The sequence below is a fragment of the Furipterus horrens genome, unplaced genomic scaffold (assembly GCF_987537825.1).
Source record: "Furipterus horrens unplaced genomic scaffold, mFurHor1.1.pri manual_scaffold_5, whole genome shotgun sequence".
Taxonomy (NCBI): Eukaryota; Metazoa; Chordata; class Mammalia; order Chiroptera; family Furipteridae; genus Furipterus; species Furipterus horrens.
Genome location: NW_028327175.1, coordinates 63,883,874 through 63,899,599, shown reverse-complemented (window position 1 = coordinate 63,899,599; position 15,726 = coordinate 63,883,874). Strand labels below are relative to the sequence as shown.

The following is a 15,726-nucleotide window of genomic DNA, read 5'->3' as shown; positions in this document are numbered from 1 at the left end:
ATCTGCTTCTTTGTCTTGCTGTTCTAAGTGCTCTTTCTCTGCACTGCCCCACCCCTCCATTAATTGCTATAACCTCCTCCAAATATAAACATTCTATCTAATTGCTTGCCCCATGTGGGTATTTTGAACAAATTTCTTTCCTTTCCATTTCTCTGTGCTTTGTTTGGAATATCAAGAGTACGGTTTCAATCAGGGCAATTAAAAAGGGCTTGTACTGGGACTTCCGGCCAAGATGGAGGCTTAGACGGACACGCTAGGTCTCCCTCTACAACTAGAGAGGAATACAACTACTTCAAAACAAAGGATAACTAGAAATTCCAGAAAATAAAACTACATGGAAGCCCAACATATGAAGTTATAAACCAGCGGTGCCATTTGGGCAGGTAAGAGTTAAAGAGGGCAGTGCTGTTTGCGGTCGCACCTGGAGCGGCGGGGCGGCGAGGAATCCCGGCTGCGGTCAAGCCCCTGGCGGTGCGCGACTCCGGCGCTGGGGAGAGCGGCCGCCGCATCGCCTTAAACAGTGAGGCCCAGGGGGGCGGGAGGACGGATCCTGGTCTCCTAGCTGAATAACTGTGTGAATCCATCTTGGACCCCCGCCCCCAAAGAAAGCACCACAGGGCTGCGAAATAGGTCGCAGACAGGCGCCAGTCGCTGAATTGTGACGCGTACACAGGCACTGCCCCCTACAGCCGGCCCAAGAAAACAAAACGCATCTGTCAAAATGAGGCAGACAACTATAGAAATCCCGGTGGCACAGCTCACCAGGCAACAGATAGAGAACCTGACAGATGAACAGATAAGAAACCTGTCAGAGGCTCAGTTCTGGGCCATTGTTATCAGGTGGCTTACAGAATTCACAAAAGAGCAGGAAAAAGATAAGAAAGCAGCGAAAAACATTCATAACGAAAGGAACAAAACCACATACGAGACAGATGGTGAGGAAAAAAAAATCCAGAGTTCATTTCAACAAACTGGAATATGGAGAAGGAACAAGCAGTCAACCAATGCAGAGAGAGGAAATGGGAAGCAACAATGAGAGGATCAGAAACCTATGGGACAGCTATAAAAGGCCCAACATAAGAATCATTGGTTTGCCAGAGAGCGAGGAAGATGAACTAGAACTTGAAAAATTGAGTGAAAATATAATAAAGGAGAACTTCCCAGACTTGGGGAAGGGAATAGACTTGCAGGTCCAGGAAGCAAGGAGAGTTCCCAAGAGACTGGACCCAGGGAGAACCACTCCAAGACACATTATAATCAAAATGTCAAAAATTAAAGATAAAGAGAGAATCTTAAAAGCAGCAAGAGAGAAGAAAAGAATTATGTACAAAGGGGTCCCAATTAGACTATCAGCTGACTTCTCAAGGGAGACCCTACAGGCAAGAAGGGACTGGCAAGAAATATTCAAAGTAATGAAAATCCAAAACCTACAACCACGAATACTCTATCCAGCGAAATTGTCATTCAGAATAGAAGGACAGAGAAAGTGTTTCCAGGACAAAATAAAACTGAAAGAGTTCATTAGATCCAAACCACTGTTATATGAGATGTTAAAGGGACTGGTTTAAAAAAACAGAAGCTAGGGAGATGAAACAAAGGCAAACTAAATAGGCAACGAGAGTGGAAAAGGAACTGTGGGTACGGGAAGCATATTGGGGGGAGGTCAACAGGGAGGGGGAATGGGGAAAGGGAGGGAGATGATATAGGAATTGGGGATCAAGGTAGGAGGGAATGGAATAGACGGAGAGAGGTTGGGAGGAACTGTATGCACAACTAATGGACATAATCTAAAAGGGGGGGACAACTGGAGGGAGGGGGGCCACCGGGTGGAGGGGAGCAGAGGGAAGGGAAATTGGCACAAATGTAATATTTTAATCAATAAAACACATTAAATCTGAAAAAAAAAATAAAAAAAATAAAAAGGGCTTGTACTAATGGGGAGGAATCAAAACTACTGTGGTTTAGATAATGATGCATTGGCTCCTCTAACTGTAAATTTACTGTTACTTACAAGAGACACGAACATACAATGTGTAGTATCCTGTGTGCCGGCATTTCTTAAAGTGTGACCCAGGGATCTTGGCGAGGACCCCGAGAGGCCTTCAGGGATCCATGCCATCAACACTGTTGTCATAATAATGGTAAGTTGCTTTTGGCTTTTTCCATTCTCTTTCTTCTGTGTGTGTACAATGGAGGAGACCACTCTCATTTAGCTTCAGATAGGAGCTCAAATGTGGAGTACTCATATTTCCAAGGAGACTGTTCTCTATAAACTTAGAGAGGCCTCAGTGTGTCATTTTGCCTTAGTGCCCCTCCTACAGGGTCCAAGATCTACTTCAACTATTGACAGAAATGTAAGAGGGGCTTCTCTTCTCAAGGGGACACACAAAATAACCACATTTCTGATAAAGGCATTCACAGTTGGTCACACCTTGTCTTACTTCTTCCTGAGGAAGTACTGAGCTGAGGTTCAGTTCTTTCTATCCCTGCTCCTCCCAAGAATGGGCCATGGGCCAGCAGCATCAGCACCACCACCACCTACGAGCTTGTTACAAAAGCAGTCTCAGGCCCCATCTCAGACCCACTGAATCAGAAAGGGTATTTAACAAGATGCCCAAGTGATTTTTATGCATATTAAAGTTTGAAATGCACTGTTCTAGAATTCTTTAATGAAAAAAAAAAAAAACTACCCTCAATTTTTAGACAGAATAATCAAAATAGTTTCCATAGTAGCCCATAAGCAGGAGAATTATTCTACCTTGTTCAATTCCAGAAAACAAGGTGATGGCTAAATGCACTACCTAATAATCAGCAGTTTGATTTGTTTCTCTTTTTCACCAAGATCTCCTCCTAATAAAAATGGAAAATACAACGACCTAACACATTACTTACTAATTATTGTATACATTTGTACATGTGCCATTGCTGTGTGGGTTTTCTGTGCCAGTGTGCCAATATCTACTGCCGTAGCACTGGATACCATCAGTCCACAGGTGGCACAGGGTTAATTTACATAGTAACAATCTCATCTGAAAAAATACCACATACTAAAATTGATGGGAACCTAAGTTTTGTTTCAAAATGAATTAGGAAGCTACACTTAAACCTCCAGCATCCTAAGATTCCTAAGATAATTATCTCATATCGTGGGGAGAGCCATATATATTTCTCTCTCTTTCCCATGTATGCATGCACACACACACACACACACACACACACAAAATCATCATTATTGATAGGATTATAACAGCTAACTTGTCTCAGGTAATAAGTCTCTCCATGGAAAATGACAATTCTAAGTAATGTCCTTGCAAATATTATCAGCCTAACAAATTCTGTAACAGAAAGAGGAATCCATATCCATTCCCATGAAATACTGTTCTCTCAAAGGTGTGAGAAACACACATGCCATTTTTTAAAGGACATAAATGCTGTCACCCATCTTCCTTACATATATGATCACTCACAAAGTCTGTTTTAGTTGAATGAATGATACCAACACTGACAAATTCAGACTGGAACATCACTTTTCAATATTCATTATTTAAATGTTCAACATATGTATGTTTTCCCAGTGATTAATTTTATTAATTCCAACTATTTTCCTTTATTTGGTGAAATTACAGTAGCTGGCAATACATAAGGGAATTTCCATCAATTGTAAGATGCACTGCAATTTCAGAGATGTTAAATTATGAAAAACTGTGCACCTTAGAATAGGTTAAATACATGTCTTACAGCCTTTCCTCCCACCCTTTAAAAAATCTGTATGTGATTGCTTTCTCCTCTAAACAGAGATCACCATATTTTGCCCTTTAATGTAGTTATCTAGGCTTTTTTTTAAAAGCTTGTCTTTTAAGCCATAAGTCTTTTCAGTTAGGTTATATCTGGTTATTGGTAAAGTTAATTAAATTGAAAAGTTAAATCTCCACATTATTAGAGTTTCAGGCTCTTCTCTTATAGATTGGGATAAACTTCCAAATCCTCAAATGGCTAACACTGGCAGAAGTAGGAGATAAACTCCCTTATGGGCAACTAAACATAATACATTAAACTTCGGTAATTAAATGGAAAAAAAATACAAGGATTGGAATGAGATTGTCAGCTCAGAGCTGTCACTCGAACAGGGAACCAATGTAGGAGTTACGGTGGACAGCAATCTGAAGACAGCCCCAGAGGCTGCTTCTGCTTAGAAGCAGCTAGTCATCACAAGTGAGCGTTCTGGAATAACCAAAACAAACCAACAGCAGTCTCTTCCACTACCATAAAATATCATGCTAAGAATGCACCCAGCATTATGCAAGCTGTTATAGATACTGAATATCAGTGATGATAGAAAGGCGCATGTGGGTGGGTGCGTGGGTGGGGAGGGTCTAAAAAAGCTTCTAAAATGACCAAAGGAATGGACGCCTTTCTCCATTGTAAGGGAAAGAATGAAATAAAGTCATCCTCCATATGGATAAAACTGACCTAGAGGCATAGATAATATTAGATTATAAAATAATAGCGGGTATGGTTAGGTAAACACAGACTTATTCATTAGGCCGCAGACTTCTGAGGGACAGAGAGAGGGCTCTCTGGCTGCGGTTCCTGAGTTCTCGCGCTCCCCTCTTGGTCACTTGGGTTCTAATTAGAAAGCCGTGATGCTGCTGGCCTGCTGGGGAGAGGAAGGGCGGCGTTGGCAGCCTGTGAGTTGCTTCCCTTTGCTGTTTGCCAAGAGGCTCTGGCTTCCAAATTTTTTTCCATAGCAATTCTCTCCCTTTGGAAGTAGGTCTCTTATTTTTTCATTTGTTTGAGAGCATTTAAAATTGCCTATTGTGAACTGGCTCCAGAAAAACATAAAGCTATAGGAATTGGAACGTATATAATTACAATGGTGGTAAGATGAAATCAAGAAGAATTGTATTTTAGGTTTTAAACTTTTAGCTCAGAAAGATAGGAGAGAAGCTTGTGTAAATTCTCTTCTGATGCCACAGAATGTAAGTTTCCTGAGGTTAGATTTTTGTGTTTTGATCACGACTATATTCCCATACTCTAAAAATTGTGTCTGGTATAGTAGGGGGTTCAATAAATATTTGCTGAATAGGTATGCCTATATCCGATTTTACTTTTGTATCTTAAATAAAGGTCATCTTTAAGTAGTATTACTACTTTAAGGAATATTACTTAATATTCAAATTCTTTATTAAATTGTACTGATCTTAGAAATCTAGTTTTTAAAGTGTCTATATGAAATCAATTAACTTATAATTGTATATACTTCCAAATTAACATTTACTTTGGTTTTGTTAATTCTAAATAAATTGATATACTAGTGTCAATTGGATCTGATCCCTTAGATTATGGAAGAATAAATGTTAAGATTAAAAATGCAGGTGTGATATTAAGTGTGATATTCCTAAGGACATGCTGATGAGTATGAAACACTTAATTTTAGATCATGGTTTCTCACCCTTTGCACTAAAGACATTCTGGGCTTGATCATTCTTTGTTGGAGGCTGTCCTATGCATCACGGGCAGTTTAGCAGCACCCGCCTCTACTCCCTGGATGCCAGGAGCATTCTCCCAGTGGTGTCAACCAAAAATGTCTCCAGACATTGTCAAATGTCTTCTGGGGTGAAAATGGCCCTTGGTTGAGAACCACTATTTTAAATATTGGGAATATATTGGCAAAACAGTTTTATCTGATAGCAGAAGTGATATAAACACCTAACGAGTTAAATGCAAATGTTTCCTTTTGATTGCTAAGAAGATGGAGCAAATATGAACCTAATCAAAACTACTATAAGCAAAATACATATAATATGAGGGGAAACAAATGAGTATCAGGACTTTATAAACCACTTAACTGTATTCCTTCGAAACTACAGAATTTCAGAAAGGAAAGGAAAGTCATGTAGTGTAAGATCATTTGATTAAAATGGGATCCTAAGAAAATAAGTAACTTGCTCAAGGTCTTCTAGTTAGTAAGTAGCATCTTAATGAGTTGTACCACCAATACTTTATTAACAATTGTCTGGAAGAAACAAGTGTGTAGCCCTTAGAGCTCCTGGTGTGGTGTAGTATATTACATATAGTAAGGAGCACATAGCTGGACTAGTGTTCCTAAACTGGTACAAGAAGAAAGCATCAACTAATGCCTAAAAAAGATAGGTGGGCATTGCAGTAATAAACTAAAAAACTGTATTTCAGGTTGAAAATATAAGCAGGATCAAATATAGCCAATTTCAGTGGTGAATGTAACACAAAGAGTTATAAAAACTTGAGTTTTGACTGACAGTCTATCAAAAACATTGAATGCCCCTATTTAGGAAGTTTGCTACTGAGACTTGTTTTTCCCAAGATCCATTTTTAAACTTACACAGAAATATCTAAAAGATAATGTACCATAATTCATATAACCTTTGCAGACATGCTATTAACAGAGACCTTGACCTATCCATCAGCCATATGACTGTGTAGGAACGTACAAGTACCCTTACAAATAGTCTGATGGTTTATTTCAATTTCCTAAGCTCTGGTGGGAGAGTGAGTAAATGAAAATATGCTGCAAGCAATTATTATTCTGAAAACCATCTTTGATCTGAAATATCAAAATTTAAGTGGCTCTTTCCTTTTACTAATTTTAGAATTCCACACAAGAAAGAACTTAGGAAAATTAAGGATATTTAAAATATTAAAAAACTCAAAAACAGGATATACTCTATTAGTTGAGGATATATACAAAATACTAATAATGAAAGGTGCTATGACCCTGGGTTAAGTAGAAAATCAATATTTATCAAATAATAAGCTATAGGCAGAGCAATATAACTTTTTATTCCATTCACTGGTTCAACATTTAATTGTGTGCCTGTAATGCACTAGCACTACTGGCAATGGGACTAAAGCAATGAAAAAGACAGGGTCCTTCCCTCCAAGAATACTTACCACACTAAAGAATAATATCCAGGCCATATTTCAACCATTTCACACATAGAAGGATGATATTGGGGAGTACAAGGGGTTCAACTTCAGTTTCTTTTTATTTTGGATTGATTGAGGAAACAAAGAAGAAGAATTTCAAATAAGATAATATGAACAGTTGTATTTTACTTTGGATTAGCTTTATTTTCTAAAAAGGAGAAGGATTTTGAAGAGAAACTTGTGAAACTCCCTGAAATAATAGCTATGCAATGAACTTTAGAAGAGAAGTTATGTAAATATTAAACTAGAATTCTGGTTAAGCCATTTTTATAACAACAATATTTTACCATGGTTAAATGCTTACTTTGTGCCAGGAGCTGTTAATACTTTATTTCATTTAATTCTTTTATAAAATCTTATTAACTTAATTAAAAAATGACAGGTATCCAATGAGGTGGGTATTTCTAATTCCAGTTCCAGATAAGAATACTGACATTTAGAGAAGTCAAGTAACTTGTCCAAGGTCTCAAGGCTCCTAGGCAGGGCAGCTAGGCATCTAACTGTTCTGATGGATTTAAACCCTATGCTCCTCCCACTACACTTACCTCCCCTCCCACCCTTTCTTTCTGCTGTGGTAGCTGGGCAGAATAGGGGAAGAGCATTTTGCACAGGAGGACTAGCTTGTCAATGGTCCAGAGGTAGTAAAAAGCATGTTAAAGGAATTAAAGAAAGACCAAGTGCCTACTGAGGGAGAAAGAGAGTGATACTAAATGAGACTGGAGGTGAACAGAGGCTAGATTATGTAGGGTCTTATTGACAATGTGGATTTGGGACTTTGGCCTGTGTGATAAAAATCATTGAAAGATTTTAAGCAGGTAAGTCATTCAATCAGATGTACATTTTAAAAATATCACTCTGGCTGCCTATAGAAAATAAATCTGAAGAAAAGAAGTTGGAGGCCATTTCAATAGTTTAGGCAAGAGCTGATAGTACTTGGTGGAAAGGATGAGAAGTGAATAAATTGGAGAAATATTTTAGAAGTAAAGCTGACAATATTTGGTGGATTAGAAGGCAGGGATGGGAAAAAGACATCAGGATTACTCCTGGGTTTCCACCTTGATATCTTTTAGAGTTTGGAAAACAGAAAGGAAAAAAATAACATTAACCAGAAGAGCAAGATTAATACAGTAAGTCTTCATTTAACATAATTGATTGTTTCTGTGATTTCAGTGAAATGATATATAACAAAACCAATTTTACTAATGGCTAATTGATACAAAAAGTGTTATGTTCCTAGGGCATCTCACCAACATTTTAACAAAATGAGGGGTTGAACAAAAGACATTATTAGAAGACCTACTCTACTCAGATTCTTCTAGATTATTTTAGTATCTGTTTGCCCAAAACTCGTTGTATTAGTTTCCTTGGGCTGCTTTAACAAATTACTACAAACTGGGTGGATTAGAACAACAGAAATGTATTCTCTCACAGTTCTGGAGGCTAGACATCTGAAATCAAGGTATTGGCAAGGCCAGGCTCCCTCTAATGCAGTGATTTTCAACCTTTTTCATCACATGGCACACATAAACTAATTACTAAAATTCTGCAGCACACCAAAAATATATTTTTTACTGATCTGAAAAAAATAGGTATAATTTTTATTCATTCACACTGGGCAGCTGTTGTTGTATTTGCTATTGTCATTTTTTTATTTGACAATCGAAGGGAAAAGAGGTTAGTGCTCCTGATTAAATAGGGATTGCATGTTTTAAAAATTCTTGCAGCACACCAGTGTGACTGCTGTGGCACACTGGTTGAAAATCGCTGACCTAAAGGCTCTAGGAGAGAATTTTGCCTTGCTTCTTCCTAGCCTCTGGCAGCTACTGGCAATCTTTAGCATTCTTTAGCTTGTAGCTGTGATCATTTCCATCTATGTCTGTCTCCACACTGCATTCTGTGTGTGTGTGTGTGTGTGTGTATGTGTGTGTATGTTCTTTTTCTTCTTCTAACAAGGACTGGTAATTGGATTTAGGATTCACTCTAAATCCAGGATGAATTCACCTCCAATTAAGTCTGCAAATAGGATCTGTTTTCAAGTAAGGTCACGTTCTGTAGTTCCAGGTGGACATGAACTTTTGGGAAACACTATTCATCTCATTACACTCACCATTATTTTTACTGAATTTATTTTTCGGGTTCTTATTATAATCATTAGCATCATCCTTATCACTACTGTAATTACCATAGTCCTCAGTTAGCACCTGTTAGGAAAGAGGTACTGCTCTAAGGTCTTAATATATATTTGTGCCAGGAGTCACAAGTGTTGGAAGACCCCAAGATCACCCCTAAGTTCACTAGGGGGACTCACAGGACTCAGCAAATAGTTTTACTCATGGCTACGATTTATGACAGTGAGAGGAAATAAAATCAGAGAAGGGAAAATATGCTTAGGGTAATTCTGTAGGAAACCAGGTATAAGTAGCAGAGTGGAGTCACAAAGGGCACACTTAATTCATTCAGCATCCAACTGTGACAATGTATGTGAAGTGTTGTCTATCAGGAAGCTGTTAGAGACTCAATGCCCATGTTGTTATTGGGGTTTATTATGTAGACACCCTCTGCCTAGAACATACCAAAACTCCAGACTCCCCCAGTGAAAGCAGGTTCAGCCTAAACCACATTGTACAAAAACTCTAGGTATATAGTAAGTGATTTTATCAATTAGGGAATATAGGGAACATTCCTGAAATTCAAGTTCCTAGATGTCAGCCAAGGGCCAACTTTGAAAGCACGTCTTTCTAAGGATAGAAGTCTCAGACCTACTGTGCTAGCTCTTTTCTGCACATATTATTTCATTTTATCCTAACAAAAAAGAAATTAAAAATTTTTAACTTAGATAATGTTCCCAAGATTATATTACTACAGGTTAGTAGTAAATAGAGATAATGGGATTCAAAAGGAGGTAATCTGATCCAGGTCTCTACTATTATCCACCATACTTGGTTTTTGAGGACTTAGTAAAATGAAAAAAAAAAAAAAAAAAGTTACAATAGACTCACATTAGAATGAACTGACAAAAGCAAGTAGCAAGACTATAATAAATAATAAAATAGCCATTAATTATATAACAAAAACTCAAAAATAAATCATGGGCTAAACAATTTTATAAACACTCTTACAGACTTTTAATGTTTAAGAAAAACAAAATTATCAGCATATTAGCAAATTTAACATTTTAAGAAGATTAAAGAAAGCTGAAGTTTTAGCCAAATTACTACAATTGAGGGATTAAGAGATTTAATTTTACTTTTGTAGAGAAATAAAAAAAAGTAAAAAGAATATATTTATGTGCTATAGCAGAGAGAAGCTTGTTAGGACAGTGTTTTGTTTTGTTTTTTTACCTAATGGAATGATGTCCTGAAGTATAGTCCAATTTTCCTAATTTTTGTGTCTGGTAGCCATGCTTCTCCATGATATCCATCCATGTAGTATAATTTGGATCTAGGCCCTTAAAGTTGTTCCAAGATTCTGTTAAGTGGGTGAAGAGGCCACTCCACATTGCTGGAAAAAAATAAATTGGGATTAGTGTAAAGCTTAACAATTTTTGTTAACTGTTAAGACAATTATTCCAAGAGAGACCAGAGTCTACTAGTTTAGAGCTCATGCTCTGGAATAAAACACACCTGCATTAGGTGATTTACCATAGCATTTCTAATTACCTCATTTATCAGGGGAAAACTCTGCAAGGAGTTACTATTTCCATTTTACAGTTGAGTCTCTAAGGTTTACAGGTTAAAGTTGTTTAAGATAAATACAGCTGGAATTAAATATAAAGCCTGTCAGACTCTAGAGTCTTTTTCAATAATAAAAGTACTTATTGATTAATTTTCTCATTTTATACAACTATTCAATAAATCCTTCTTCAAATATTAACAGATCTAAAAGGGAGAAATAGACAGCAATACAATAATACTAAGGGACCCAATACCCCGCTTTCAGCAATATATATTGTAGAAAATCAATAAGAAAACACTGGACTTAAACTACTTGTCATACCAGATAGATTTCACACACATTTAAAGAACATTCCATCCAAAAGCAGCAGAATATATATTCTCTTCCAGTGCACATGGGACATTTCAGGAAAGATCATATGTTAAGCTACAGAATAAGTCTTCATAAATTTAAAAAGATTGAAGCAATTTTCTGACTATAATGAAGAAAACTTGAGTATTCACAAATATGTGGAAATTCAGCAACATACTACTGAACAACCAATGTGTCAAAGAAGAAGTCAAGAGAAGTCAAAATATATCTTGAGACAATTGAAAATGGAAATACAACATTGCAAAACTAATGGAATACAGAAAAAGAAGTTCTAAGAAGGATGTCTATAACAATGAATGCCTACATTAAGAAAAAAGAAAAAGCTCAAATAAACTATACATCTCAAGGAACCTGAAAAAGAACACACTATGCCTAAAGTTAGTAAGAGAAAGGGAATAACAAGAATGAGAGTTGAAATAAATGAAATAGAGACTGAAAAGACAATTGAAAGGGTTGATAAAACTAACAGCTGGTTTTAAAAAAGGTAAACCTTTAGCTAGACTAAAAGAACTAGAACAGGCTCAAATAAATAAAATTAGAAGTGAATGAGGAGATATTACAACTGATACCACAGAAATTCAAAGGATCAAGAGATTACAATGAACAATTATTGTAATCTTGATAACCTAGAAGAAATGGATAAATCCCTAGACACATACAGCCAAACAAGACTGAATCATAAAGAAATAGAAAATCTTGACAGACCAATTATGAGTAAGGAGATTGAATCAGTAATCAAAAAGTTTGCAGTTTGATATTAAGTAGTGTGATTCCTCCAACAATGTTCTTCTTTCTCACAATCATTGTTGCTATGTGGGGCCTTTCATGGTTCCATATGCATTTTTGAAATATTTTTTCTAGCTCTGTGAAATATGTCACTGGAATCTTGATAGGAATTGCTTTGAATCTATAGATTGCTTTGGATTGTATGGACATTTTAATGATGTTAATTCTTCCTATCCATGAACATGGTATGTGCTTCAATTTATTTGTATCTTCTTCAATTTCTTTCTTCAGTGTCTTATAATTTTCCAAGTACAGGTCTTATATCTTTGGTCAGGTTCATTCCTAGGTATTTATTCTTTTTGAAACAACTGTAAATGGGACTTTTTTTTTAAAATTTCCCTTTCTTTTAGTTTATTGACATATAAAAATGCAACTGATTTCTGGATATTAATTTTGTATCCTGCTACTTTGCTGAATTCATTATCAGTTCTAGTAGTTTCTTGGAGGAATTTTTGGGATTCTCTATGTACAGTGTCATGCCATCTGCAAATAAAGATACTTTTACTTCTTCCTGTCCAATTTGAATGCCTTTTATTTCTTCTTGTCTGATTGCTGTGACTAGAACTTCCAATATTATGTTGAATAAGAGATGGGAAAGTGGATATCCCTGTCTTGTTCCCAATCTTAAGGGGAGTGCTTGTAATTTTTGACCATTGAGGATGATGCTGCCAGTGGGCTTGTTATATGTGGCCTTTATTATGTTTAGGCATGCTCCCTCTATTCCTATTTTAAAAGAAGACAATTTTACCCTTTGCAACAGTATGGATGGACCTAGAGAACATTATGCTAAGTGAAATAAGCCAGTCAGAGAAAGACAAATACCATATTGCTTCACTCATATGTGGAATCTAATGAACAAACTGAACTAACAAGCAAAATAGAGAGAGACTCATAGATAGAGAGCACGGTGACAGCTATGGGGTTGGGTAGGGTGTGGAGGGATTGAGCAAAAAGGAAAAAGGAATAATGGGCATGGACAACAGTATGGTTATTGTGGGGGAGGAGGAGGGTATAAGGGAACTAAATGGTAATGGGAAGAAATATAATTTAAAAAAACACACTAAAACAAACAAACAAACAAACAAAACAAAACAAGTGAAAAAACTTCTCACCAAAGAGAAGTCCAGGATGAGATGGCTTCACTGGTGAATTCTATCAAACATTGAGAGGAATTAATACCAATCATTCTCAAACTCTTCCAAAAAATAGGAGAGGAGGGAACACTTCCAAATTCATCTTACAAGGCCAATATTACCCTGGTACTAAAACCATAAAAGAACACTACTAAAAGAAAGAAAGGAAGGAGAAAGAAAGAAAGAAAGAAAAAAAGAAAGAAAGAAAGAAAGAAAGAAAGAAAGAAAGAAAGAAAGAAAGAAAGAAAGGCAAAGAGAGAGAGAGAGGGAGGGAAGGAGGGAGGGAGGGAGGAAGAAAGGAAGAAATAAAATAAAATAAAATTATAGGCCAATATACCTGATAAACACAGATGCAAAAATTCTCTATAAAATATTAGCAAATCAAATTCAACAATACATTAAAAGGATCACATACCATAATCAATTGGGATTTATTCCAGGAATGCAAAGATGGTTCAAAATCCACCTAACAATCGACTGTCGGAAAGAGAAATTAAGAAAACAAGTCCTTTTACAATTGCATCAAGAAGAACAAAATACCTAGGAACAAATTTAACCAAGGAGTGAAAGATATATACACTAAAAACTATGCCCTGGATGGTGTGGATCAGCAGATGGAGTGCCAGCCTGAGAACCAAAAGGTCACCAGTTTGATTCCCGGTCAGGACACATACTTGGGCTGTGGGCCAGATAACTGGTTAGGAGTGTGTGAGAGGCAACCAATCGGTGTAGTATCTCTCATACATTGATAATTCCCTCTCTCTCTTTCTCCCTCCCTCCCCATATCTCTAAAAATAAATAAATAAAAATCTTAGGAACTATAAGATATTGATGGAAGAAATTGAAGATGACACAAATAATTGGAAAGCTAATGTGTGCTCACAGATCGAAAGAATGAGTATTGTTATAATGGCCATAACTACCCAAAGGAATCTATAAATTCAATGCAATACCTATCAAAATTCCAATGGCATTTTTCACAGAAATAGAACAAAATTTGTATGAAACCATATAAGACTCTAAACAGCCAAAGCAGTCTTCAGAAAAAAACAAAGCTGAGGACACTATGCCTCCTGATTTCAAACTATATTAGAAATGTATAATCATCAAAATAGCATGGTACTTTTAATAAAACAGACCCATAGATCAATGAAACAGAATAGAGAGCCCAGAAATAAACCCAAGACTATGTGGTAAATTAACTTAGGACAAAAAATCAGTAGTATACAATGGGAACAGGATAGTTTCTTCAGTAAATAGTGTTGGGGAAACTGAACCCCTTTCTTACAACATACACAAAAATCAACTCAAAATGGGTTAAACACATGGACATAAAATCTGAACTCATGAAACTGCTAGAAGAAAACGTAGCAGGTAAGATCCTCAACATTGATTTCGACAATAATTTTTTGGGTTTGACACCAAAAGCAAAGGCAAGAAAAGCAGAAATAAACACATCGGACTACACTGAACTAAAAGGCTTCTGTTCAGCAAAGGAAACCATCAATAAAATTAAAAGGCTACCCATGGACTGGAATAAAATATTTGTAAATCATCTACTGAATAAGTAGTTAATATCCAAAAAAATGTAATGACCTCATACAACTCAATAGCAAAAACAAAAACAAAAATGTCCAATTAAAAAATAGGCAGAGGATCTGAATAAACATTTTTCCAAAGAAGACTTAGAAATGGCCAAAAGGTACATGAAAAGATGCTCAAAATCTCTAATAAGCAGGGAAATGCAAATCAAAACTGCATGAGATATTACCCTGTGCCTGTCAGAATGGCTATTATCAAAGGACAAGAGATAACAAGTATTGGCTAGGATGTGGAGAGAAGAGAACCCAGGAGAACCTTCATGCATGGTTGATGGGAATGCAAATTAATGAAGCCACTATGGAAAATTGAGGAAGCCACTATGGAGGATCCTCAAAAAATTACAACTAGAACTACCATAATTCAGCAATGCCACTTTTGGGTATACATCTGAAGGAAATTAAGTCACAACCTCAAAGAGCTGACTGAACCCCCCATATTATTTGCATTACTTATGATAATCAAGGCATGGAAACAACCTAAGTGTCCATCAAAAGATAAATGAATATAATCAATGTAATGTGCTATATATATGGAATAATATTCAGCTATAAAAGAGAAGGAAATCCTGTCTTTTGCCACAACATGGATGCACCTTGAGGGATTTATGGTAAGTGAAATAAGTCAGACAAAGGAAGACAAATACTGAATACTGTATATGTAGAATCTAAAAAGAACCAAACTCAAATAAAACAGTCTGTGGTTGCCAGAAGCCACTAGAGATGTAATGCATGGCATGATGACTATAGTTAATCTCATATTGTATATTTGAAATTTGTTAAGAGAGTATATGTTAAAGTTGTCACAAGAAAGAAATTTAACTATATGAGGTGTGATGGATGTTAACTAAACTTATTGTGATAATCATTTCACAGTACATAAATATATCAAATCATTATGTTAATATACCTTTAACTAACCATTGTTAAATGTCAATTATATCTCAATAAAACTGGAAACAGTCCTTTTCATTTTACCATTTCTGTATATGCACATAGTAAGGTTGAATAAGCTTTCTCTTCTCACCTAACAAAACGTGTTTGGTTTTTTTTGTTAGTTTGTTTGTTTTTTGGGGGATTGGAATGGAGGATTACCTGTGTTTGAATCCCAGTAATATCAGTTACTGAGTGGCTTTTGATAAGCTACTTAACCTTTCAGTACTTTAGCTTTATCTGGAAAGTGAAGATAATAAAAA

General features: G+C 36.3%; 1 protein-coding gene across 1 annotated transcript in view; it reads right to left on the bottom strand.

The window, feature by feature from the left end:
- ARSK (arylsulfatase family member K) overlaps positions 1–15,726 on the bottom strand; it is a 44,945-nt gene that overhangs the window by 21,635 nt on the left and 7,584 nt on the right. The window contains exon 3 of the mRNA XM_090279004.1: positions 10,308–10,467. Within this exon, the coding sequence (XP_090135130.1) occupies positions 10,308–10,467 (160 nt within the window). The remainder of the gene's footprint in view (positions 1–10,307; positions 10,468–15,726) is intronic.